The following is a 27,815-nucleotide window of genomic DNA, read 5'->3' on the forward strand; positions in this document are numbered from 1 at the left end:
ATTAATTCACTATTAATCATAATCATATTTGATTTAAAATAAAAAAGTTAAATGCCTCCACATTTTTAAGTTTTAGTGAAAATTTTAAAAGGATTCATTAATTTTCGAAATAGAGAATTCGTTCTAAAAATGTAAGCATCAATAACAAAAATTATGAAAAAAATTAAAAAATCTTTTTATTAATTTAAAAAATTATTATTATAGTTAAAAAAAACCAATTGATACTCTTATTTTTTAAAATTATAAAAATTATATAATAATAATTTTTTAAATCAATAAAAAATAAAATTATCTTTTTAAAATTGTCATATTTTTAAACTGTTGAAAACACTAACGATTAACTAATAGTAATAAAAAATAATTTTGAAAACAGAATATCCATCCCTAAAACTAATGAACCCATTTAAAATGTCAATTAAAACTTTTAAAATGGAGTTATTTTACCCAAAATAAAATAATTTAATTGAACTCAATAAAAGAAAAAAATATTTAAATATTCTTTTTTAAGTAGTCATTAAAAAAAACTCTTGAAATAGAGATTTTGATTTAACAATAAATAAATAAATATATATATATAATTTTAAGTAAAAGATTGAATAAAAATCTCTCTTTATTCAAATCAAAACCCTTGGCACAAAAATGTCAATTATTTTCAATAAAAATAGGAATATTAAAGGATAGAGAACCACCGAAACACATAAAAACTTGAATAAACTGAAGAAAATTGTTCCACCCCTTAGTTGCCCTATTCACGTTCCTTCCTTTTAACATGATTAAAAGTAGCAACCGACATTCAAGTTTACCAGACACGAAACTCGCGAAAAGGCCCAAAACAGAACTAATCCTTGCGTTTAAATCGGCCCTTCGCTTTCGGTTTTAGAATCAGGAAGCAAATCTTCTCTTGCTAGAACATCGACCACATCAGCGTAAGCAAAACGGAAGCATTTCCAGGAGCTTACTGTGCTCGAAGTTTCTCATTCTTTCAGAACCAGAAATGTTAGCGTCAAGTACATGCATGCCCCTTGCCAATAGTAATCAAAATTGGTACCTGTATCTTGCAAAATAATTGCTGCAACTCGTTGTCTAAATGACTGACTAGAAACGGAAACATTCAACTCAAGCGAATTTAAGCTATTCTTTCATAAGCATGCAGAGTTGCCATAGGGAATTAAACTGCTACTGCCCAAGGCATGCACTTATCTTAAACGTCACCAATCACCAATTCACCAAAACCGTTGAACGAAAAGACATACAGTCAAAAGTCGCAAGCTAAGGAAAGAAAAAACTCCATGTCCATGGTTTGAAACAGTCTCATGAAAGGCAAAGTAAACTAAACAGGATATTAAACAGAGCCAAGGATGACTTCCCATGGGAACAAAGCAGCCGCATCTTCCATTGAAGCACCATGTACGGACTGCTCAGACAAGAATTTGTTTACTCGTCTATCAGCAGAGACCAGAAAGATGATGGAGGTTCCCACCACCATGACCCTGCATGGCTCCACCATTGTGAGAAGGATAGCCAGAGAACCTGAAATCTGGCTGCTGAAACATTTCATCACTGTTGGAGGCACTCGTGATGTCAGAGCAAGAGGTAGTGGATGCAGCATCTTTGTAGTTTTCCAGCTGATGAACTTCTGATACAGAGATTTTTGCAGACAAATCTAGCTGAGTAGACCTGGACATGTCCAGTCCATGGCTTGATGGAATATGCTCGGATTCTTGGAATTGCTTTGTGTTGAGAAATCGCCCACCATTACCCCTGGCTCTTTTTAAAGCATGAAGATGTCGAGACTCATGCAAATACGGCTGCAAACATTGATAAAGCTACTTGTCAGATAATATCCTTGTAAGACATATAACCACACTACCATCATGCACAACGTTGCAGTTCATGTGCGGCAAGAAGGAAAAACTTTAAGAGACATACCTTTCGAGCTTTGATGAGTTTGTTCTGGGCCTCAAGCTTGGCACGAAACTGTCTCCGCCTGAGAATAGCACGATACTGCTTTGCATTAACATAAATAGGCTCATCTTCTGTAAGATCCAGAGGCAGTGGAACTCGAGCAGGAACCATAGCCATCATATGAGGATGATGAATCTGCTGAAAATGCAATGACAAATATCTCACAAATGGATAACAAAGAAGACACATTTTTGTCTGGTCATACATGGGAAAGGGTGTGGCTTAAATAGATTTTCAGGGCATTCATTGATTTAGCAACACAAAATCAGAATCTGAATCAAAAACCACTTTAGTGCAGAATTCACAAGACGGAAATTATAGAATAAAATATATAAACTAAGATATCTAATAACCTCTGGAGTTTTTTTTTCCTGCTACATAAAGACAGTTGACAAGAATAATCTCACTTCTGCACGGTTCTTTTGCATCTTTCATGCTTCATATAGTAAAACCACTTCATACAATGAGAGCATGAAAGAAAAGCTTATCTCCAATAGAGAATCAATTTGATAAGAAAAGCAAAGAAGAATAAGAGTAAAGTAAGATGCAAAGTGAAATAGAATTAAAGAAATTAATAAGAGGCAGAATAGCTTATGGATGTGCTTAATGAACACTGAAGAATCCACAAGGCCAGCATAATATTTTTTGTGCATTCTTTATATAAAACAAAGAATGCATGACGGCAGGAAGGTGCTGATGGATTAAAATAATGGTCTATAGCATCTATATTTTATCAAAATGAACAAAATATCCTGTGACTTAAGCTTTCAAATTCATTTGCAGCATCAAGGTTGCATTTATAGTAATGAAAGGACTAGATCCTTTAATCTGGTTTTAAAAGTCTAGGTTCCTTCAATTACTTTATTTATGAGATTCCTCCAAGAGAATATTATATTTGGGATAATCACAACGAAAACTTTGATTGACTTCTACAGAAATCACTTATGCTATTAAACAAGGTTTCAGAAGCAACCATCCTCTTTTCTTTGAATTGATAATATGCCAGACTGCAGTGACTGCAGTAAAACAGACAGCAATGTGCAAAGGAACCTGATAAACACTACAAAATTCTTACCACAGCTTGCAGTCCGTAAGCAGCAGCTACTGCACCACCAAAATATGGTTCAGCATAATGGAGTGGAATATGAGCCTGCAGTGCAAAACATGACATATACGAATACGATATATAAGGCTATGACACATCCACAGAGCAGCCAAACTGCATAAGTAATAACTTACAGTTGATTTGCTATAGTCAACTCGTGAAGGAGGGAAGACACAGTCCTGAGTTCCCATTGAGGAGGCTAATTTAGCATGACCTCCAAAAAGACTCCCATGAGTTTCATTACCTCCTGAACAGGTGCAAGAACAGCCAATTAGATGTACCATCAGGTGACAAGAGAAAGGAAAAAATCCAATTAATATAATATAAGAACTAATATTTTGGAATGCAATGGTGAGGCAAGCTCTGTCACAGGTGTAGCAGTTTATTGATATGTACAGCCCAGTAGCAAGGTGAAACCTAACAGTCCCTTTAGCATATAGATTTACAACTCCCGTCTTCTATTTTAAGCACTTTACTCGAATATAAGAGAAGTAAGCCCATCCGAACATGCATATAAATTAAAAACATAAGTAGTTCCCAGTAAAGAATAAAACCTTAGACATTTGCTGATAAAACAAATCCAAAATATATACTGAAGAAAAAAATCATTCTGATTGATTCAGTATCCCACACCTACAGTAAGGGCCAAATCAAAATGACGAGTACTGGGTATACATAAAGACCTGATGATGCTGAAATTAAACTTTGCCCATAAATATTGCTGTCTCCAGCACTAGCGGCTTCAGGGTAAGATTGACCAGTTGATTGAGTTGATGATGAGTCCTGGTCTTGAAATTGAAAACTAAGCTGCTTGGTGTGTTGAAAGTGTTGAGGCAGAACTCCCATCTTCAGGCTTAAACTTTCAGACACGGATGATTGCTGGACATGAGTTTCAGTTGAGTTGCCCCAAGACGAGCAGCCAACAACATAAGTGCACGTTGAATGAGAACTTACACCAGAATCCTTTTTATGCAAGTTTTGCATTGCGGTAAACTACTATTCAAAATGTCCTGACTTATGAGGGGATCCCAAAAAGATCTTTAGAAATGTTAAGAGGAAATCTATGCTGCTACTTTTTAGTTTGCTCACTCATTAGTGACCTAGCACCAAAACACACATTGTCACAGTGTTAAATATTTAAATTAGAGAATATAGAAATAAATGATCTGACTAAAGTCTACTCATATGAATAAGGAGGAACAAATACAGAAAGCAACTTGACCTTAAAAGCAACCAGGAGCCTCCTAAAGACTCAAAAACCATCAAAAAATAGAGAAGAGGAAATTGGTTTCAAGGAAATAATTATTATATAAATGAGCTCCACACAACCAATTGCAGTTCATCCTCTGAAGTTGCATTCACTCATGCCATCAGATTGATTAATTAGACTGCAAATTTCTAAGGAATTGTTTTAAGGTGATAATGCCTCACTCAGCACAGAAAGTATATATGAAAATTATGATAAAAATGATGAATTGATGAAAAGAAAGCAACAAGTAAAAGGAAAATAATGTTGGAGGAAAATGGAGGGAATAGAAGAAACCATTCCATTTTCACTTACAAAAATGCAGCAACTACGAATCATAAGCATTTGTTTTCGGTTATAGCGGAGGGTGATGGGAGAAGGATGGGGAAACTATTGAAAAACCAGTAAATAAGAAAACAGAAGTAGCAGTTGCTAACTTGCTATGTTAATATCGAATTGTTTGACACAAGAACACCAAATAATGACAACCATTTACCCCAAGGAAGAGATTTTAAACAAGGATGTTTTAAAGGGGGGAGGGGAAGAACACACGGGAAGAGAAAGTTGAATGGATTCTTGGTCTACAGAATCTCAAACTCAAAAGTCTTTCCATGCATGCAAAACCCACCAGAAAAAGAATCCGAAGAGAGAACTGCAAGTTGAACAAAAAACATAAAAGAAAACCCATAAATCAGCTAAACATGCAAATTCCAACCCACCATCCCAGGCTCCATATCCAAGCATAGTCAAAGCCTATCACCCGATAGACACAACAACAAACATTCCTAGCAAACTAAATCCAATAGAAAACACAAACAGAGTATACAATCTGAGCAGAATGACACATATATAGAGAAGAAGCATTGGATAAAACAAAACTGTAAAATAATCCCAGAAGAAAAGAAAGCTAAGAAAATCAAAGAAAGAACAAGAAGAAATGAAAAACCTTTGGGATTTGGTAAAAGTGAAAGAGAAATAACACAAGTGGGTGTTGTTCTTAAAGCTTGGATTTGTGCATGTCTCTCTGAATCTCTCTCCCTCCCTTGTTCACAACGAAATATAAAAAGCTCACTCTTTCTCTTCTGGGTCTTCTTCCTTTTTTTTCTTTTTATGATAAAACACAAAAAAAAAAAAAAACCTTCCCTGTGGATAATATTACTATAGAACTTGTTTAAAAACTCATTCTAGAATTTTGGGTTTTCAGCTCAGCACCATTACCTCTCCACCACCATCATCATCACTCTGCTACTTCAACAAAAAAAATTGTCTTTTTTATTTTGGTTTCATTATTATATTGCCTTTTCATTTGTATTTTTTTAGTGTTGGGTCTTTTGTCGTGTTGTGTAAATGCGTAATATATTGCTTTTGCAATAAATTCTCTCTCAGAACTGCTGCAGACGTCTTTTTCCCTCTTAACCTCTTTACAAAGTTTCTTTTTCTTTCTTTTTTTTTTTTTTGTCATTTTTTGGAAATCTACTCTCTCTTCAATAACCTCAGCCGCCCCCCCCGGCCCATTTTCACCTGCGAGTTATCTCACGCGCTGTCACATCGCGTGTTCTCTTGTACTTCCCCTTAATACTTTTTTTATCCATCTCGTTCCCCCTTGAAATGTGTGTTATTTGCAATAAATGATAAATCCATTGAGTTTTTATTGAAAATTCAGTTTGATAATTTAGAGGGAAATTGGAATTATGATTTGAAAATGGCAGATGCAGTTAAGGGAGTCAAAACTTTTGGATTAATATCTTTTAAATTAAAAATATAAATTAGTAATAAATACGTTTAAATTTTTTAAATGATATAAAATTACAAATGTGTAATCAATTTATTTATTTTATTAAAAAATTTATATTTTGAACAACATCCAAACAAAAATCACAATACTCACATAGAATATTTCTTACAATTCTTTCATCATTAACCATCATCTAATAAAAATAAAAAATAAAACTAGAAATACGAACAAAAAGAAAAAGAAAGAAGAGAGTAGAGCTCTTACTAGAATTGTTTGATCATGAATCATTATCCACAAAAGAAAGGTTAAAGAAGAATGGAATGAGAAAATAAAAAAGGCTTGAGAAGATCAGCGGCGGCCTTTACCCCTTTCACGTTGGCATTTGCTTACAGAAGAAGCGATGTGTCCACTTTAGAAGTCACTAGTTGTGTCAACTATTTCAAAAATTAAATAACAACAATAATTGAATTAAGATGAACGGAAAAGCAAGTAGTCAACCCTTCCAAAATACTCCTCTTCCCCTCCCAGTGTTTTGCTCTTTGCTCAGCTCGAATTGAAAAGTTAAGGAAGCTAGTAAACTTTATCCTAAACTTTCACCTAACCTAGGCCTTTCGATGAATATTTACGTTTTGAGGATAGAGATGGCCTTGGCCTTGACCTTGACTTTGAGTTTATGTGTTTAGATGGGAACGACTAAACAAGAACAATAAAAAGATAAGGGTGGTTTGCTTTGACATCCATCTTCCTTTCTTGCCCCAACACCGATTCCATTATTTATTCGGTAAAGTATAATAATCTCTCTAAATTTTATTCATAACTTCACGTAAGTTAATATTAAAAATACACAATCCATCTCAAAAGATTTTTTATGAACATATTAGTATAGCTGTTAGTTAACTGTTAATATTTTCGTTAATTTGATAATGTGATAATATTTTTCAGATAATTTTATCATTTATTAATTTTAAAAATTACTATACAATATAAATTATAATTTTTTATTTTAATTTTTCTCTCCTATTCAAAAAAAAAAAAAAAACCTCTATTCTACCTCTTACCGATCGATCACCTCGTGGCTAGATTTAGTCTGTAAGCGCTTGAGTAGATTTGGTCAAATCTAACATTTTATGGTCAAATTCAATCGCGAGATAACCGACCGATGTAAAGAAACGTCATCAACCAACCTGCGAGAAAAGAAAATTGTAAATAAGAGTGAACAAAAAAAAAAAAGATATGTTAGACATTTCACGTTTACTCGTTAATGCCATTCATACATTTAAGGTGAATTATACATTTTGAAAATTAATGGACTTACATGGAGTTATGAGTAAAACTTATGGAGTTAGTGTATTTTACCCTTCCTCATTTGATATTGTAGGTTTCAATTGGTAAGATAATTAGATATGTTATAATATTTTATAAAAATTAAATTTATATGTAAAATCATTAATTATTTTGGATACAAACCATTTTAAACTTGTTAAACATTTACATTTTATTTTTGAATATCATTCATTTAATGCTTGCTGATTTGGCATTCAGCAACGTTGCCATCTGAGAACAGCCAACGTCCAATTTATAATCCAAGACAAGAAAGGGAAAAATTATGGTAACAGGAATGTGGTCCTGCATTGTTTGCAACCAAAAAAAAAAAGAGAGAAAGAAAGAAAGTTGGTGATCCTTAGCCCTTGAGCCTGACCGTGAATTATCGTAGTTTCCTTGCACAAAGTGTTATGCGGTAACAGCCAACAAGAGTGGTGTCCACAACGGTTGAGATTAAAAATTTGGTCCTTGAATTGAATTTAATGCATGTCTCAATTTGCTGGCAATGGGGTTAATGGTTATTATCTCATTCAAAGTCAACCATCCAAGATGATTTTATTAAAGTTGTTTCTTGCCCCACACGGAGATATCTTCTATTAAAACCTAATGGTAATCGTAAGGTTTTATTTATTAAGGCCACTCAAATGTGCCCATAACTTTGGAGGACAGCGCCCTGTGAACAGTGACTAATGCAGAGTAATTAATGCATACAAGTTGGATTTGTGTACCAAACTTATTTCTTTTTTCCAAATGTTTGATACACCGGAAAGGAATAGTATGATAAAAACATTTTTTTTTTTTGTTCATGATATGTAGATTAAATGTAGAAAAACGAAAGACATAACAGAAGCCAAATGTTCAATATTCGGTCAGAAGTAAGAGGACTACTAAAAGAAAATGATCCCTTCCATTGGAGATGAGATGACTCGTTGACTGTATTTATGCTATTTGCAAATGCCAAAACATCCGACTTCCTTTCCTTCAACAGTTTCTTCATAGTCCTTCCTCTCTGATACGACGAACTCAAACTCTCTCTATAAAATCCAGCAGAATTCCAAGACTCCTTTTTTTCAGCATTTGCTAAATGCCACCTTCCATTAAATGTGCAAATGTAAACTTTAGCCCTTTTCGATTCAATTTTAGGGTTTAGCCACAAAGCAAAGAGAGTGTTACAGGTGGCACACGACACATCATCATTTTAATACATATATATATATATATATGTTTTCAATTGATCAAATTCTACATTGCACATGATTAAAGTTCACATATCCTGAACTTGGCATTCAGCCATCAATCTCCTCCACTCTCCTAACCCCCACCACCCAGAGGCACACAGATAGATCCCAGGAAAATAAAATAAATGGAAAATAATATTGATGGCAATACTATTTTTGCACCACAAATTGATCCAAAACTATCAATATTAAAACAACCAATCAGGAAAAGTACAGGTTAGTTAAGAAAAGCTAGAAATCCAAAGTCATGATGTGAATGAAGCATACAAGGTTATAAAATTTATCTCCCACCATGAGTAAACATTCCCTGGAACATGGGGCGATCAAGACCTATAGGATCTTTCTTGGACCGCTAGGCTTTGTTTTGAGAAAATTGATCCAAGCAGTCTCTCAAAAGTTTATTCTTTTCGAGCAGAGCAGAGCTCCCAAGAATGCTGTCAGCAAACTAACTGGTTAATATTCCCGTCCTTTGAATTGCATTTCCTGCAAAAGACGGTTTCAGTTCCATCAAGATTCCAAACATGTGGAATTCTTCTAGATAACAAATTAAACACCAAAAACAAAGGCTTTCATTTTTATTTTAGTATTTTTTCTTCAAATAAAAAGAAGAAACTGATCTAAATGTTACTCACGGTATTCACCCTCCTCAGGAAAGAGACGAAGTCTTGCACTCAGTTGACAAAAAGTTTCACAAAAATTCTTATCAACAGAATTCTCCAGGAAGCATCATTCAGAACCATACAAGTAATAAATGGGAGTGTTTCTATTATGCTAACTTAAAGAGTGTCATATCATCAAGCTAAAGATATATGAAACACTACATAAACTCAAAATTTTCAGAACCACTTACAGGTTGATAGTACACCAGTTGCCGTTGCCCAAGAAGCATCTGCTGCCCATACTGCAAGTTTGAAGAATATAAATAATAAATAAGTATATCAACATGCGTCAATCAAGATAATAATAAATTAATGGTAAGGTTGCACCTGAGGTCCATTTGGATGGAAATATGCTTGCGGTGATTGTATTGGTGCCACCTGTGGATTGAATATAACATGCTGGTGCCCAGGAAAGGAAGGTCCAATCTGCAAAAACCATGTGATCATCAATGACAATACACAGATAGACTAACCACATTACATTTTGGATTGAAAAAGAAAAAAAAAATCTATAACGAATTTAAGCACCAGGTGTCAGAATGAAAGTCAATCTTAATAGCTAAGAACATATACCAAAGTTTCCCATCTCTTTTGTTAAAATACATGCTGCTGAATTTAAGTTCATCCCGTAAAACATTACTGAATACAAAGATTATTAATGTAAAATGAAGTCACAGGTTTTAGTGAGTATCCTATTGACCTGAGATAAAGGTAGGTTAAACCCAGGTAATATTTTTTCCATACTCAGTCAAATCAACCTAACTTAACCCCACCTAAACCATCAACCCACACAGATATTATAACAGGAAACATGGAAAAACAAATGTGCTATGTTTCTATATTATTTAATGTTTCCTTGAAAGTGTTATCATGATGGTGTAAGAAGTGCTACTAAAGATTCAATGCAACTGTATAAAAGCTCTCCTCATAACTCAGAGGTCCAGCATTAACTGATGCATAAGTAACCAAAGGAAAACATTAGGAAACAAGATTTTATTAATTTCAGTAAGCTAGCTACATCAAGAGCTTTTAGATTGATAAATTTGAAGAAAAAGAAAGCCCTAACACAATAGTTGCAGGTCAGTTGCATTTCTTCCTTGCAAAATCAGTGTTCACAAAAAATGCAATTACTTTTAAGTAACTTACCCCAAAACTAACAGGCATGTGCATATGTGGTACAGGAGACATTTGCGTTGGATAGTAGAAGGAACCATCAGACACTGGGGATGGAGGCCTCACAGGCGATTGAGATGGTGTGAAACTCTTTGCATTAGGGTTGAGTTTGAATTCCTGATCATCCTTAAGGATGTTAGATGAGTGAAAAGACAACCAAAGGAAAGCAACAAATCAACTTAAAGTACACAAAAGAACAGTTGATAGTCTTCATAGTTTTTAACTTCATCTGTGTTGGAATCGGCTTATCATGCACCTGAAAGGGAAAATAAAAGAAAGAAAGATAATACACCTTTGCATGGGGATTCAGTGTTGACTTCTCAGAGGCTAATGACCCCATTGATGAAGTTGGTGATAAGCCAGGGCCACTAGATGCTGATACAGCACCAACATAATCTGAATTTGATGATGTAGAACTACTAGGTCGTCCACGGGAGTTTACAGATTGTATTTCACCAGCTATTTTGCTAGAAGCTGGACCCTCTGAGAGTTCACCAGAAGAACTTGGTTTTTCACTAAACTTTGACAAAGAATTAGATGGAGCATGAGTAGTAGGATTTGCAGATGTCCCCCCTTTATCAGACTCATCAATCTTGTCATTCAATAATGACTGAGAATCTGTATTACAAATTGCTCAATGGTCAGCATATTGAAACAACTAGCTGCAGCAGCAATACTAAGTGCAGTTGATAGGGTACAAAATAACAAAAAGACAATTGCAGTTCCTATTTTATAGGCTACTAAGCAGGCATCCAGGTAGTAATGCATACTCACCGATAGAGTTTGACAATTGCAGGTCCTCAGATGGCTGCATTTAAACAGGAATTCAAACAGAAAACATGCAGATTAGAAGCAAATAGACTAGAAGCAGTAGAACAAGGAGCTGCAACGGAGATATGAATCAGTTATGCAAGTTAAAGGAACAAAACAAGGAGCTCCACATTCACTGTACAAGATTTGCTTATCTATGGAAGTTAAACTTACAGACTGCTTTTCAGCAAACTCTTTAGCATTACTGCTTCCTCCAAGTTCACCAAGCAAATTGTCTTGGATCCTACATTACAAGTGTTTAAATTAAGAAAAATAAAGAGCTAACACCTATAATATGTCTGAAGAAATGATTTCTTATAGTAATTACTTCTAATATTTCCTTACACTGACAGAAACAAGTAATCAAAATATATCAGCAAATATACATAATGTTTGCATGTCAAAAAGGAAAAAGATAAAAGACCTGCTTTCACTGCCAGAGACGGAGAAACTTTTAGAAGGAAGTTCAGAGGCCAGCTGTCTGGCCTGATCATTAAAGCCTGAGTGGTTCAAATCTGTGCCAATGGCTGCTTGAGAAGATGGCGCCTCATCCTACAAACCAAAAAAATAGGAGTATATTATAAAGGGAAAGGATCACAAAAAGGAGTAAATTCAAACACAAACAAACATGTTATATAGTACAATTATCTTTTGTAGTGCACTAAAAAAAATCTTTAGCCACAAGATCTATGATCCAGAATCAATAAAACGTGCACAAAAGCAGAAGAAATTCACATAATAACTACACAGTCAGAAGCTTCAATTAAACATATATAATCTGTGATTCCATCTCAAAAAATGTAGTCCAAAGTGGCACATGCATGGCACTTATACTTTTTTACTTCCAACAACCAACCTAAAGACCTTAAGCTCTCTACTCCTAGTCAGATTATCAGCTCCTTCTGCATTCAAAATTCCATTAGCATTTTGGCAACATCCTGAATACTCAATCTCCCCAATCTTGTCAACAAGCAAATTAAGATTCACTTCATTTAAGTTATAGTTGAAAGAATACAGAATAGCAAACTATAATGCATGTGAACCTGCTCAAGTACACTTTCTCCTTTACAGCAGTTCCATCTAATGTCACTTATGATCAATTTCAGTAAGCATTACAAATAGTAGCTGCAAACCCCCACCCCCATACCCCAGTATTCCACCTCCAAAACCAATTCATCATCAAATGAAAATCTGTCTAGATCAAAAATTGAGTATAGAACCACTAGGAAAATATATATCTCACCATAATATCCAATAGCCAATTTGATTCATCAAGAAAATCAAAACTAATGATGATTCCAGTCTTGTAATTTTATTTCGCCTCTTTCGGGGTACTGGCAGTGCACAAACCCTTTCCTTAACAACCTTCTCAACCCATATTTTTCCTTCTAAGGAAACGAATACATTTTCCCATTGAAAATGGAACCTGATCCCAAACTGTTGGCGGAACAGAATAACCACTCATTCTGATGCCTCTCAATATAACTACTCTCAACATGATAATATTCACAATCACAAAAGGAAATATAATTCTGCACAAATAGTCACTTAGGCCAAAAAAAGCCAACTCATAAAGCAAGCCCTCATACTTAGATAAAATATATTTTTTATAACATTCAAAGCCTCCAAACTTAATATAAAAGTCATTAAGTAAGATTTTATTTAGAAATGTGCCTTGCATTAGAATTCAATAATCTCCTAGAGACAATATAAGCCAAGGCCAAATTGTTATCTTGTGTATAATCTCAATCATATGTAGAGATGATTGCCTAATTTACCATTAGAAGAAAAAGAAAAAAGGACACCAACCTAAAAATTGTTATAAAATTAGATACAACTAATCACAATATATATTTGCAATCAACAAATAAAGAACTAGAACATCTCAGATTCCGCAGGTCAATAACTACCATTAAGAAAGGGCTTGATGACACTCGAGCTCCATCAATGCTTTGCAAACTGGTCAAATCAGCAGGCCTTTTACTGACAGAACCAGAAGAATCTCCGAAGGTCTCACTGTTGTGGGAATCCAACATTATGTCCTCGTCTTCCTCATAACCACTATCATCAACCCCTCTACCCCTGTAGACTGAGGAGAACCTCATCTCCTCATCAATATCAAAATTATCATGAAGATGAAAGCCTCTCTCCTGGTGAAAATTCAATATGCAAAACGTAAGAAATTTTACAAGACAAATTAACCAATAAAAGAACTTAAGAGGTAAACAATAAAATTATGAAAACGTTACCTCTGCTAAATGAAGGTCCTGAGTCTCCTCACCCTCAATCTCTCTTGCTATTCTCATTGCTTCCTTCTCCAACTCTCTCATTTGAGGACCTCTCTCAAGTTTTGTTGTGTAAAGTTCCTCATTAAAAGTACTTTTTACACCAAATAGCTTTTGATTGGTTTCAAACTGATTCCAGTTCCTAACAGTGCAAGTATATAACATTACAGAAATTAAGTGGAAAAAACAGAAAGAAAATGAAAAACACAAAATGATCACCTAAAGTGGAAAGATGTACTACAAGATCTCAACAAATGCTGTCAGTACCTTTCTTTATAGCTCAAAAACCCTTCTATCACTGGCAACAAAATCACACTCCACCTCATTATTGCAGCAATTAGCCCATCAAGGACACAAAAGAATTTTATAATTTCTTGACATGCCAGATTAAAATAACAAACTCAAATCTCAAACAGCACCTCCATATTATACTAGTCATGCAGAAACAAAAATCTATTCAAAAATCATGTTTTTGTTGATATCATTGATTCCTCAATATTAAAGCCATTCAAACAACATTTCCCTGAGTAATATCACATCACAAAATTCCCAACAACAATCCTTTTTCCAGGCAATTTCTTAATGGAAAATAACAAGGAAAAATAGTTACAAACAAAGTAATCAAGTCTAACACACAGAAAGAGTGATTGCAGTAGAAATAATAAAAACAATTTAGATGCATGCGGGGTGAAGTAATTAAGTTGTATGAACAATAAAAGTATGCAAGATATATTTTTAAAAGGAGAGAACTTTATAGTAACCTATTCCATGGACCGTCAAAAATATTTTCTAGTTCAGGACACTGTGGATCATCTTCGTCAGGAACCCAACGCTCCAACTCCCTCTCCACCTCAACATGACGGGATTGTGATATCGCAGAATCTATCAAAATTTCCAGATGTTTTTCAGGTTGGAGCTCACTTGCAAATCCATCCCTGGTTACAGCCACATCCTGGAATCATTTTTTGAAAACCAAATTAAAATTGAGAAAAAAAAAAAAGAGAGATGAAATTGGACGCATTTTGTTTTAACCAAGTTTTAAATATTTAAAGTACCATTCACAATTATCTAACTAAAACACACTCTTTACAGCTTATGTAACCCTACATAAACTACTTGAAATTTCATTTCTAACTGGCAACTGAACTAGAGATGGAACTGTAAAAACAAGAACATGAGCAAAACCTTTGCTATAACTTGCACAAGTTCTTTGGCTGGTATAATTAAAATCTTTGAGGGTGCCTTGCTAACAAACTCTGCAATAGCCTTCTGTCCTCGCAAAGTACCATCTTTTACCAAGCGAGCCATTTTCAAGATGATTCCTGAAGAGGCATGGGATTGGATGTTGAGAAGTTGAATCATTTTATTTCAAAGTTCTACCTATTTGCACAAGCATTCTAATAGAACCAAAACCAATTTATAAAACTAATTACAGAAGCAAAATCACTTTAAATAAAAGACCATACCAAAATCTTTTTCTGCATCAGTTGCATGAAATATTCCAGTGTATATTGATCCACTTTTCACATGGACTTCCACCGGATGCCCAATAAGACATGTTGTCAGATAAACTAACCGATCACGGCAAGAACTCTCATAACCACCAGTCTTCCCGCCAGCCAGTGCACCTATACCAAGTAGTACTAGATGAAGAATATGATACAATAATAAAGAAATTCACGTCAGAGAATGTTCACCTGTAGTTTGCATTCTTCCTTGATTGGATTTTCCAGACTGCCCCTTATTCTCCAACCTAGCCCCAACCTCTCTATCAACTCTTCGACGGCCAAATCCATTAGCAGAAGATTTTGGCAGCACAACTTGTTGCATATTCATCTCGGAAGGGAAAAAAAAAACCTAAAGAATAAGTTTTTAAAGTATAAATTCAATGCTCCTAAAATCCAATTCTAAGACAATAGCACTTAATTTTTTTAGTTTAACAATACTTAAGTGGCTTTAGAAACCAGCAGACAATTAATTCTAAAGTTACACCAATAACAGAGGGTATCTCCTCTGCCTTGTTGTTTTTCCATGAAACCCATGCACGCATGCGTTCCATAAACAAATGAAAAAGCAATGTGCCTATATTGGGCAGCCACACCAATGCTAAAAATTCTTGCCTCTCATTTCATCTCATTGACTTTATAACTTTTATCCTCCAGATCGGCACTGCCCCAAGCTTTAAGAATCCACCAAATATACCCTATCCTGGAATCGTTAATTCAAAACTTTTTCACCTTGATTTGTTATATATATGGAAATCTCATCAATTATTCAAACTACATAAGAGACCCCTGAATCCTGTCTTCTTAACTCTTAAAGATGTCACCAACAATATGTATAGTCATCTCAACCTACAAGTTAACCTCATTCACAGGCAGCACCAAAGCTCCCATGTCAAGAGGGATAAATAGTTGCTAAAGAAGAAATTCCTTATCTTCTAGCCTAAAAAAAGGGTTTTAGCTTGCTTAAAGGAATTTCATAAGACATAATTAGCAATCAAAAGAAATTAAGATCAGGATAATGCAAAACAAACTGCATGAAGCAAGAAATAGTAGAAGTATACAAACATATTGGCTGAGAATATAGCACAGAACAATACAAGCAGAAGTTTGAAAAAACAGCCAGGCTTAGTCAACTTGTGAAGGATATCAGCCCATACTTCTAAACAATAGTTGAGCTAATGTTCAAAACAATCAAGTAAGCGCCCAAAACTTTTGTAGCTTAAAACTTCAAATCTTTGGCCTGACAGAGAGATGCATTTTACCTAATCAATTTATGATTGAGGTACCAAAAATAGGCAACAGACCCTAAATGGAGAAACCAGTCACCGCTGTTTAGTTAGAAGTTGACAGATTGCATTTCAATCAGCAAATTTAATACAGCAATAGCTCCCCCAAAAAGGGTACATGTGTAACATCAAGTTGAATCTAACCAAAGAAAAATTCGGAATTTAATGTCTAAATAAATTATTATAACTGCTATAGCTATACTGGCTTCAATATATACACAAATACATTGCAACACAAAATAAGTCCCATCAAAGACTTTTAGTACTTATAAACAAAAACTTGTCATTTAAGATAACCTCAAAACACACAACTACTTATCAGCCCACTGAAAAGGAAACAAGAAAGCTACCTCGTATCCGTGGCACCACCCAAAAGCTTCTTGAGAGTCGTGATAAATATACCTGCATCAAAGAGGAAGCGAGACTTCGTTCATCAAATTAGCTAAGAACAACCTCAAACTGAAAGAAGCAAGCTAGAAATGGAAATGTCTAAACGCAAGTGTATGAAAATATTTTAACTAAGCAATCAAATCAAAGCACATCCAAATAAGATATAAACGTCAATTACAGAGTTAAAATCAATGTAAAATTAACACACAAAAAACTTTCATCTCTAAAACCCTAAATTAGAAACTATAACAGCGGCCAAGTAACCCTAAAAATATAACTCTTAAGTGCATTCGCGTTCAAATTTTTTAAAGAGCAACAGAAAAACGATAATAAAATGAAATTGGAGAGTAATAAAAAAAAGAGGGAGCGCGATCCTTACCGTAATAAGCTCAATTAATCGATAATATCGGTAGAAAAGCGATAATTATCGGAGTTGGGAGGAAAGGGATTCGGACTCAGTGAGTTAGGGTTAACGAGTGAGGGTTTTAAACAAGGGTTTCGAAAAGGGGAAGAGAGAGATCGAAGCTCGGAAGGAAGAGAGGGAAAAGGGAGGGCTCTCGATTGTGATCGAGAGAGAGAACGGAGAGTTTCAGAAGTGTTTTTTTCTTTTCTTTTTTTGTGAATTCTCTTCTTTTTTTTAATTTGAAGAGAAAATGGGCGAGAGAAAAAGGGTAGCATGGGAGAAATTGTGAATTGAAAGATTTTATGACAGGCAAGTGCTATGATTCACTCCTCCCGGCTGCATGGTAACGACGTAGGTCCTGTACGCTTATTGGCTATTGTCAGTTTCTTAATTTTCCTTATTTTTTCCTAAAATATTGACTATTGAGAGTAGAAAAATAATCAAAATATGAAGAAATTCAATGGCTCATGTAAATATACACAATGGTTTGGTTTGGATGCAGTTAATTAAAACTACTAAATGATTCAAACTTAAAATAATTGTTGTAGTAACATTTTACTCAAAGTAGACAATCGAGCTCATATGTTGCTTTTTTTTTTTTTAATTTGAATTTCAATTTGAGAGGAAAAATAATATATATTTTAATTACTGTTTAAAAACAAAATTGCTTAAAATTATTTGTAATTTAAAAATAGTCAAAATACTCATCAAGTTTTTATATTCATATATTTTGTTCAATTTAATCTATATACTCAAAATAAAAATAATTTAGTTTCTTAATATTAGAAATTGTTTCAATTTAATCTCTTCCTTTAACGGCAGCGTCGACATTAACACTTATGTGGTATATTTTGGTGACGTGACATCAACATGATAATGTGGTAATGTCATGTGGCACTGATATGATGACGTGGCAATGCTAATGTTAGTGCCACATAACAGATCAAAGATTTTTTAAAAAAATTTTTTTGGCTATATCATGCGAATTAAATTGAACAAAAATATATAATATAGAAACTAAATTAAACAAAATTAAAATGTTAAGAGACTATATTAAAAAAAATATTTGAAAAGTATAAATATTTAAGTAGATGATTAGTGTACTTATTAATAACCTAAATATTTAAGTGTAAAATATTTATGATATTAAAAAATATATATAAATATTTTCTTATTTGATTATTTGATTCTAAAATATGTACATTAATTTATCTTTTTTGTAAAAATTAAGTATGAATTCTCTTTTTATAAAAAAATTTTGAAAAAAATTTCATACCTAAAATCAAATTTAAACGAACAACTTGCATTATATTATAATAAAATAATATAAAAAGATTAAATAAAATTTTTTATTTATAACAGTACAATAATTTAAAATTTATTTTACTTAATTTTTAACTTGAGCTGAACTTAAATTAGCAAAATATGTTAATTTAGTTTTTTTCTTTTAAAATACTGAAAGAGAGAGATATGGAGTTAACAATGATTATAAAAATAATTCTTCATTCTGACTTATTTAATTTGGGTTTGACAAACCTCTTATTATAGTCATAGAATCTAAGCTGCCTTGCTCTTTCAATTTTTTATTTATTTTTTATGTTTTTATTTTATTTAATATTTCAAATTATATTTTTTTAGGTTGAAATTTCTTAGATTAAATATTGCATTTATGGTAATAGAGATAAATATAATTGTAAATATTTGTATAATTTTATTTTGTATTTACAAATTTTTTGTAAATCTAAATTAATAATTTAAATTTAAATTTAGCAAAATTCGATTGTGGTATTTGAACTTAAATAGAATCATTTTATAAGAAATTTTGAGTAAATTTAAATGAAAGGTAAATTGGGTAAAGGTTGAATAATTTCAAAAGAACATGTATTTGTAAGTTTTGAAAGTTGTAACTAAATCAACCTATTTTACCAATTTGAGTTCAACTCAAATTAAAAATTAAGTTAAATAAATTTCAAATTTTTATACTATTATAAATAGAAAAAAAAATTATTTAGTCTTTTTATATTATTTTATTTCAATATAATACAAGTTATTCATCTAAATTTTACTTTAGGTATGATATTTTTTTAAAATTTTTTTTATAGAATGAGAATTTAAACTTAATTTTTGTAAAAAAAAGATAAATTAATTTATATATTATAGAATTAAATAATAAGTAAAAAAATATTTATATATATATTTTTTAACACTATAAATCTTTTACACTTAAAATATTTAACTTATTGATAAGTATATTTATCATCTACTTAAAATATTTATATTTTTCAAATAATTTTTTCAATTTAATTCCTCAACATATCAATTTTGTTTAATTTAATCCGTGTACTATATATTTTTGTTTAATTTAGTCGACGAGACAAAAAAATTTTTTTTTTTTAATTTTTGATCAACTGCGTGGTATTGACATGCGAACATGTCAATGCTACATCAAAATTACCACGTTGCCATATTAGTGCCATGTGACATTATCACATCATCATGTCGTGTCACTTGACATGTCATATCACCAAAATATACCACCTTAATGTTGATGTCAATAATGACATCATCTTTTTAACTACAGAATTGAATACCGTTACAAGAAAAAAACTAAATTAAAACAATTTCAAAATCAATGAATTAAACTGCTTCGATATTGAATACAAGAATTAAATTAAACAAAATACATGAATATAGAAACTTAGTGAATATTTTTACCTATAAAAATACAAAGAATCAAATCAAAATCAATTATTTACTTATCTCGAAATAATATCGATAAATAATTATCAATATTTAAATTAAAAATCTCTTATAACATTTCATCTAATTACGAATTGAAGCCACCCCTCCTTCAAATTGAGATAAAGAAATCATTTCTTTCAAACTGAAATGACTGGATTTATTATGCATCGACAGTCTCCCACATTCCTCCACATCTTCTTTGGTCAAAAAGTAGTTTGTACTAATTTTTATGAGGTGCCCAAAATTAAGAGAACCTACTAAAAGTAGGAAAAAGCTAGTTGACGAATAATCCACAGGTCTCAATGGGGATGAGTGGCACTTTTTTCAAACGAGTTCATGGTGTGTCCAAGGGCTTTGACAAATGACAAAAGGGCATTTGTGACTTGGACTCCATATGCCAAAAATGTGCATCCACTCTTTATTCTCCTTTCTCTGTTGGAAAAGATATGATGACACATTTTGGATGTTTCAGCTTTAGGGTCAACAGATTCCAAGCAGCAGATGTTGTAACTTTGTAACTGTGATGAACAACTACATGCAGGATGGAATATGAAGCCAGCATGTTCTATTCATTTCGGAGGTTCTCAACTCTCCATAGCAGTAAGGTTCAATTACTTGGAAAGTGGAGACAATATTAGAGGCTTTTTCCTAGCAAGAATTCTCATGCTGCTCTAAGACAGGGAACACCTTAAACGAGATTGGTATTAACTTATCCCATGCAACTACCAGTCTACCACAATGTTTGCAGCATCAGAGATTAGCCTTTCTTTTTCGGAATTTTGTTATCCTGCCACATGAGACTGGGAGTTTGATGAGCCTAATTTGAATCTTGATAACATCATATTTGGTTGTGAAACCAATGGCAAATCCACATCAAAGAGCCTACAAGTACCATGAGCTAGGATATACAATCATCATACATCACAAAAGGTTCAACTGCTAACAAAAGGTTCCATTTTAAAAGAAATGAAAATTCCTTTGTGAATTTAAACCAGTTTTAAAAACTTGAAAAAATTTAATAAATAATTGCTAATACAATTTGTTAAAATTATGTTACAGTTTAAATGATATGAGGGGAACAAATAGCTCTAGCACTTTCCTCATACAATGAGATATACAAACCAATAACCAGACTTAAAAGAGACTACCAACCAATCACTCCCCAAATGCATACAAGGAAAATGATAATTCACTTTATAGTCATTTGGTCAGGGAACACACAAGTAAAAAAAGCAGCCATTTCACCACACCACCTGGAGAATATTCTGGACTCAGAATCTCCTGCACATGTGCAAAAATGAAAAAGAAATCAGGTAAAAAATTTTCAGCCAGCTCCTCATAGACAGAATAGCTATGTATGATCACCCAGCATTGCATAGTCAACTTCAAAGTTGGTTTTTCAAATGAAAATTAGAAGACCTCATTAAATTAGCAAGATCTATTACACCATTGAATTTGAATAATTACATATATATATATATATATATGTATGTATATAAAGGAGAAATTTGTGTCAATCCAGAGCTCAGATAGAATGCTGCAATGAAAATGGTAAGAACAAAATACCAGACACAGAATATCGTGGTTGTAAATTTAAATGGAAAGAATAGATGTGGAGGTAAAAGTATGGATCAGACAGTTGAAACTTAGAACAACATTGGAACTGGAAAAAGAGGACGGGGGAGAGTATGTACCAGTGAAAGTTATAATTGCAAGTCTATCTTCTCAGACCAGTTAAAGATATTAGAATAAACTTGATCCCCTCCCAATTCTTCACCTGAAGCCCCAGCTGCGACCCTTATAACATCCTCAATTAATGCAAAATTTCCCATTATATCAACATGAGCACCACTAAGGGTACCACGCCCCTCCAATAGGTTGGCCGGAGGAGAATGGCTGTATTCTCTAATATATGTTCGAATTCCAGAAGGATTGAACCTGGTTTTACCCCGCCAACCTTTAGCACACATAAAACCTGCACTTAAAACTGGTACGGTCTCATCTCCATCCACAGAATACACACCATCCTTCAGGCAGGTCTCTTCATCATCAGCAGATGTATCAATCTGAAAAGGAATATAACACTCAGCAGCAGGAGATAACTTGTAAATGTATGCTCTTTCAGTTGGTAGGCCAACTCCATATAAAGAAAAGATTTCCATCTCAGGAGCATTTGGCAACCTGCAAAATCAAAGTGACAGTGAATAGTTATAATGAACAAACATTTACAAACCCAAAAGCATAAACCTACAAACTGCAATAGGCATTAACTAAGTCAAATAAGTGAGGAGCAAAAATCATAGCCAGTGCAAAGGTTGATTACATCACAGCCATATATCCCAAATTGAAAGGAAAATTAAGAAAACTGAGTTCAAGTAAACAATCGATAATGTTAAATGAGGCACCCTACCATAATGCTTTAAGCTTTCTATCAGCTTTTGATCTTGGCCATAGATTCAATTTACAGATAAACAAGCAGAAGGAGCTATAAAACAGCAAAAATTGACTAAAAAGGGAAAAAGAATATCAAATACCATGCAACAAGAACAAAATGAAATAATGAAGTTGTAGAATTCTCACTTTGTTTCCAATGGATTTGACCAATACTTGTAGTGCTTATACTTGGGGTCATCCAAATTGTCAGCAATTCCATAGGAGAAATGAGCAGTACCACGTGCCATCATTTTTGGAGCAACAAAATGAAGCAGGTCAACAATTGATTCAGCGGTGTAAGTTTTATACTCTGCAACAGCATTGATACCTCCAAATCCTATGTCATGGTACTCAGTCCACACATCTCGACAAGTGGTATTTGCGGCACTATGACCCTTAACAGCATCCTGAACATTGCAAAGCTAAAAAATTAAGGCAATGACTTTAAATAAAACAAAGCAGTCATACAGCACAACATGGTGACCAATTGTACTCTTTGCCAAAAGAAATGTTTCAAGAATTATTTGATATAAGTTAGTAGTTAAACATTTCTATCTGATTTCAAATCCATAATTTTAGTTAATTCCTTTAAGCGTGCGAATTGTTTCAAGCAATAATTGATCTTGATGTTAACCATCCATTACCAGTATCTTCACTTTTATTCGAAAGCAATTGTCCATGGTTACTATAATTGAGGGCAACTAGTGCTTATTCTCCACATATTATTCATCAATAAAACTTTGCTGACCAAAATACACTCTGGGGCCTGACTCTTGTGTTTTCTGTTTCGTTTTTTGTTATCTTAAGATCTTGTTCTGGGCAACAAGCTAACAGGGAACCCTCCTAGATTACAGGAGAAAATAAATTACCCTGAAGTCTATCCTCTCAACATCAGATGAAGGTGCCTCAGCAACATCTTTTCCAAAGGATATAATCCTTCCATACTTCGCACTTCTTGTTTGAGAAACTGCACTTTCAACACCAGCTTCTTCTGCAATCTGCGTGTCATTCTTCCTTTCTCTTTTTTTGGCACAAGAATAGCCTTCCTCTGGCGACCAGTCTAAACCACCCCATATTGTGTCCCCACCTCTTGGTATCATCGACATGGTTGAATCCCAACTGCGGCTCATTCTCATCACATGTTGCAATGTTTGAAGCTGAAATATATCATTATCCAAAAAACCAGGAGCAATAGCCCTGCATTTTGGGTTCATTTTTAGTGCTATTGTAAGAAAGATAAAATTGTCATTATGTACTTCAGAGATAATTAAGATCATTAACTAGTAAGTAACTTGTGTATTTGACCAATGTCTTAGCTCAAGAATTCCAGGACAAGTGTAGGAAGTTCTTTGACAAGAAAAACTGGAAAACTTCTTCCTAATATGAAAGAAATTAGAATAAATCACTAGAATTTCCATGCAAAGGGTGGATGACAGAAAACAAAAGTTTGTACCATGAAATGTTGCATGCAGTTGTTCTTTTCACATAGTGTGCCATACAACATTCTGTCATTTATTTTAGAGCAAGATAGTGGCAAAAGCCAGCTGAAAATACTACAATTTCCACTCTACTCGACTACAACTGCAATCAATCCAACATCTTGCATAATTAATCAGTCAAAGAAAGTAAACTCTGACTTCAAAAGTGGTCGTCATCAATAAATGAAAACAGAAAGGAAAAAGAAGGGGTAAATAAGGAAGAAGAACATAAAAGCCATAAAGCATTAAAGACAGTTGCAAAACAAAAAATGCCTAAAGAAACAAGGAAGAATGCTCCAGATCACGAGCAGGACTAGGAGGCCTGTCAACAGACAATGAGGAAAATAAAAAAAAAGAGACTAATGATATGACAGTGACAAGTAAATGAGATCTATTGTTGTTTTTAGCATATTTAGCATTCAACAGCAAACAACATTTCTAAGGTAACCTAGAGTGTATTAGAAATGTGGTTTAGAGGCATGCTGGTCCACTTGTGGTGTCACAAGAAACCAAATTAATACTTGATGAAACCTTTCACATTCTCTCCACAGTGTCCAAACTCCAAAGTTATTGTTCTGAAAAGATATGATGAGATCCTCGACAAAACATCATAAGATACCTGTCCAGTTGCTAAAAGTAGTTCACTACTGAGAAGGTATACTTGTTAGGTACCTGACAACTGCAATATCCTTTGCTTCAGCAGAGAAAAGCCCAGCAATTGCTTTTGGAACACCCAGAAATGGCCCACCAATGTTGACCACAGCTTTAATATGCTTAGAACACCAATCTGGTCCACCTCCACCACCCATTGGAGCAGGCGCCTCAACCCACTTCATGAAATGTAGGAAATACAGAACACCCATGGAATGTGGAATGACAACAGCCTTTTTCCCTCCATTTGTAGCCACTATCAGTTCTATATTACTCTTAATACGGCTTAGTGTTTGGTCACGTGCCTGATTAATTAAAAGATGTCAAAATCCAAACAAAATCAGAATTATCAAAAAAGGTTCATAATCAATTAATTCCACTGCCTAGGTGACCGCTATCAAGAAATTCAAGTTTAGGAAACTTTACCTCAGTGTTTTGAAATGAGAGTCTCCAATCATAGGCAGCCATATACATGGTTTTCTCCTCATACCCAATACGTGCCAAGTTAGCAATCAGAACTGCCCACACAAAATAGCCTGGAGCAAAGTAATCTGCTGCCACAAGTCCAGAGACAGGCCTCACTCTTATACCACAAGGATCCAATCCAGTTTCATTATCTAATGACATGTGCTCCACCCAGCATAGAGGTCTGCATATTATCCAATAAAACCATGGAGAATACCAATTATCCAAGCACTGCTAAGAGTCCATAACTTAAACACATAACTACCGCTAACACAAAAGTCAAAATGCTATTTAATGGAATATCATGGTGACAGATTTTGCATGGATTAATTGAGTATGCCCCTTCCACCAATGTTGCTTTCAGCATGTAAAATACATGGAAGAAGAAGATATTAAATTCAACGCTCGCACTGTTCAGCCATATCATTTATGTGATAAACCCAGTGCACTACTCTCTTGCAGGTTGTGGCCAAAAAGGAAAATCTAACAAGGTCCTTTTTGTTCTCTGTTGTTTTGATGCATCACACAACCTCATGTTTCCATTTAGAACAGCAAAAAGGTACATAATTAAAGAGTAAAGACGTCCATCCAACAGGTCTTGTTTGCTAATTCAAGAAGAGCACGAAAGCCTATATGTGAAGCAGCAAGGAAACAATAAACTGATGGCCCTCATGATCGTACAAGCATATGTGATAGCAAGAAGGCCCAACATCACATTCAAAATCAGGCTGAAAAGAAGAGTAAATTGAGAAGATCAACTGACTACCAAATGGGAAAACCAGATGAGAAAGATAGCTTGCACAAAATTAAACTAATCACGCCTGCAACTTAGCCACTTTAAGTAACAAACCAACTTACGTTTCCAACTTTCCATTCAACATTTATACCCCTATATCCTCATAAGTCACAACAACATATCAATCTTCAACTTTCCATAAAACTATTGCACTTACAAATTTCACACTCACAAGTAAATAAGCACACGCAATCAATAAGAACCAATAAAAGACCCAGAGTTCCAAAATCAAGATCAACTAAACCTCATAACTATAATCAGAAACACCAGTACAACACCAAAACTGCAAAATTAACTCTCCATTCGTAGACATAACCAAAAATTCACTAACTAGACCTTTTATCACATACACAAAAGGCAACATTGAATCATCAATACTTGTTGAACAAAATTAGCAAGCAATCCTTAAAACAACATTCAATGACCAGTAACCTTTATCCAAAACCATAAACATACCCCTAAGTTCTAGCTCGATGATAAGTACAATTATCCCCAAGCTGAAAAAGTTGAGTTCAAATCTCCTTTCCCCAAATTATTCCTTGATTTAGAAAAAAAAAGAGCATAAAACTAGCAAAAAAATCAAGCAGCCAAAAATTCAATACCTTTTGTAGACTTCACCAAAAGTGCCACCCCAGAACCGCTTCCTAAACAACCCTTCAGCACACTTCCGCCCTTCCCACAACTCAAGCCCACCAGTCACAATCCCTGGCACAAACACCACTGGATGCTTAGCCTTTAACCCTTCTTTCTTCAGCTTCACACCAGGCGGGTCCGGTAAGGGCCCCGTTATAGCCTCCGTTACGTACTGAGGAAATGAAGCCGGCATTGCATTGTAAAGAAACAACAGAAGCCACCAAGTTACGCATATGCAACCAATGAACCAACAGCACGAGTCCAAACACGACCACTTCGGTGGTTTCTCTTCGTGTTTCTTCTTGATCTTGGATGGGATTTTTTTCTTGTCTTTATCACTGCCATCATCATCTCCGTGTTGTTCTTCTTCCTTTTCCTTATGGGGTTTTGAATCCGATGCTTCTGAGGTTTTGTCGGATTCATTGATGGGCTTTCTTCTTCTAATTGCAGACATGTTTTTTGAATCAAAATTAGTTGGTTTAAAGTGCGCTTGACTGTTTTGATATAGTCTAAAACTTCTTTCTTTCTAGAAAAATCGCTCCAAGCATTAAATAGAATCTTCCTTTTAGAGAGAACAAGCAAAAAAGAATAAAGTTTTAGGCATCAATCGTCCAAAGCCAAAAAAACGCTTATCCATTTAAAAGCAAAACAATGTAACAACATTCTTCCTTTTTAGAAACAGATGGTAGCTAAAAAGCTTAACGGGAAAAGCCAAGAAAATATTAGTATTAAAGAACAGAAGAAGTAAATTCCATTTCTTTTCTTTTGCAGGAGGGAAACACAGCTTACTTTGCTGCTTTTGGGTTTTTAGTAGAGGGGAAGCAAGCGATGGAATTGGAAACAGTAGGGAGCAGTGGGCAAAACCAGGCAGCTAGAGGAGGAGGATGATTTGTCTTGGTGTTGATTGGTGGATGGAAACGGGATGTTTTTCTGCTTCAGTTGAGTGAAGTGGGCCCCGTTCAATTAAGGGCTTAATAACTGTCTGAAACGTTGCCCTTTCTTATTGCATCCCAGCTCTTATCCTCATGCCGTGGTCTAGAATCCACTGTCCTGACTCTGGCGTCTTGAGTTTAACCCCAAACAAACTCCGTACAATTCCATCCCTCGGAGATTGATTGCATTTGAAGGTGAACTTTCGGTTTGGGTCAATGGTAGTTTGAGTCCAAACTAAAGAGGACTCAGACATTTGAGTGCAGCTACTCTCATGAATTGAGCTCTCTATTTAGGCCTAAAGGCCCAACCTACTTCCTGTCTGGTAGAGCTCAGTTTGATCTCCGGCCCCACAAATAAGAGAAAAAGCTAAGTTTAAATAAGGATGTTTAAAATTGGGTCGAAGTAATAAATCAAATGTAATTTAGATAAAATGATTTGATTTAATTAATTCATTGAGTTTATTGATTTAAAAAGTTTAATTTAATTAATTTATTTGATTGATTCTCGGTCTTAAAATTTTTGAACCAAGTCAACAAAAACCTTAACTAATAGTTATATATA

General features: G+C 34.1%; 3 protein-coding genes across 7 annotated transcripts; all 3 read right to left on the minus strand.

Annotated features, from left to right (window-relative positions):
- LOC18596194 (nuclear transcription factor Y subunit A-3) lies at window positions 1,107-5,570 on the minus strand. Of its 2 annotated transcripts, none has more exons than XM_007024509.2 (6): window positions 5,263-5,570; window positions 3,754-4,170; window positions 3,205-3,317; window positions 3,041-3,115; window positions 1,930-2,103; window positions 1,107-1,808 (listed from the first exon to the last, which is right to left on the minus strand). In XM_007024509.2, the coding sequence occupies exons 2-6, from the start codon at window positions 4,052-4,054 to the stop codon at window positions 1,446-1,448; spliced, it is 1,026 nt and encodes a 341-aa protein (XP_007024571.1). In that variant the 5' UTR covers window positions 4,055-4,170; window positions 5,263-5,570; the 3' UTR covers window positions 1,107-1,445. The 2 variants fall into 2 exon arrangements, with proteins under 2 accessions (XP_007024571.1, XP_007024572.1); XM_007024510.2 differs by having other exon boundaries at window positions 1,399-1,808; window positions 1,930-2,100.
- LOC18596195 (polyadenylate-binding protein-interacting protein 3) lies at window positions 8,730-17,372 on the minus strand. 4 transcript variants are annotated; one of them, XM_018123571.1, is made up of 18 exons: window positions 17,100-17,372; window positions 16,681-16,732; window positions 15,659-15,747; window positions 15,237-15,394; window positions 15,006-15,167; window positions 14,725-14,861; window positions 14,301-14,491; window positions 13,504-13,681; window positions 13,165-13,404; window positions 11,679-11,806; window positions 11,429-11,498; window positions 11,219-11,252; window positions 10,737-11,062; window positions 10,418-10,561; window positions 9,599-9,697; window positions 9,463-9,513; window positions 9,245-9,326; window positions 8,730-9,095 (listed from the first exon to the last, which is right to left on the minus strand). In XM_018123571.1, exons 3-18 carry the CDS (start codon window positions 15,664-15,666, stop codon window positions 9,058-9,060), a joined length of 2,046 nt encoding a protein of 681 aa, XP_017979060.1. In that variant the 5' UTR covers window positions 15,667-15,747; window positions 16,681-16,732; window positions 17,100-17,372; the 3' UTR covers window positions 8,730-9,057. The 4 variants fall into 4 exon arrangements, with proteins under 4 accessions (XP_017979060.1, XP_017979062.1, XP_017979061.1 ...); XM_018123573.1 differs by lacking the exon at window positions 15,659-15,747 and having other exon boundaries at window positions 15,237-15,375; XM_018123572.1 differs by lacking the exon at window positions 15,659-15,747 and having other exon boundaries at window positions 15,237-15,396.
- Window positions 20,848-27,232, minus strand: LOC18596196 (phospholipid:diacylglycerol acyltransferase 1). The gene is made up of 7 exons (XM_007024517.2): window positions 26,291-27,232; window positions 24,854-25,076; window positions 24,449-24,732; window positions 23,168-23,495; window positions 22,446-22,705; window positions 21,560-22,046; window positions 20,848-21,146 (listed from the first exon to the last, which is right to left on the minus strand). The coding sequence occupies exons 1-6, from the start codon at window positions 26,773-26,775 to the stop codon at window positions 21,569-21,571; spliced, it is 2,058 nt and encodes a 685-aa protein (XP_007024579.2). The 5' UTR covers window positions 26,776-27,232; the 3' UTR covers window positions 20,848-21,146; window positions 21,560-21,568.

Source organism: Theobroma cacao, chromosome 6 (genome assembly GCF_000208745.1).
Source record: "Theobroma cacao cultivar B97-61/B2 chromosome 6, Criollo_cocoa_genome_V2, whole genome shotgun sequence".
Classification (NCBI taxonomy): Eukaryota; Viridiplantae; Streptophyta; class Magnoliopsida; order Malvales; family Malvaceae; genus Theobroma; species Theobroma cacao.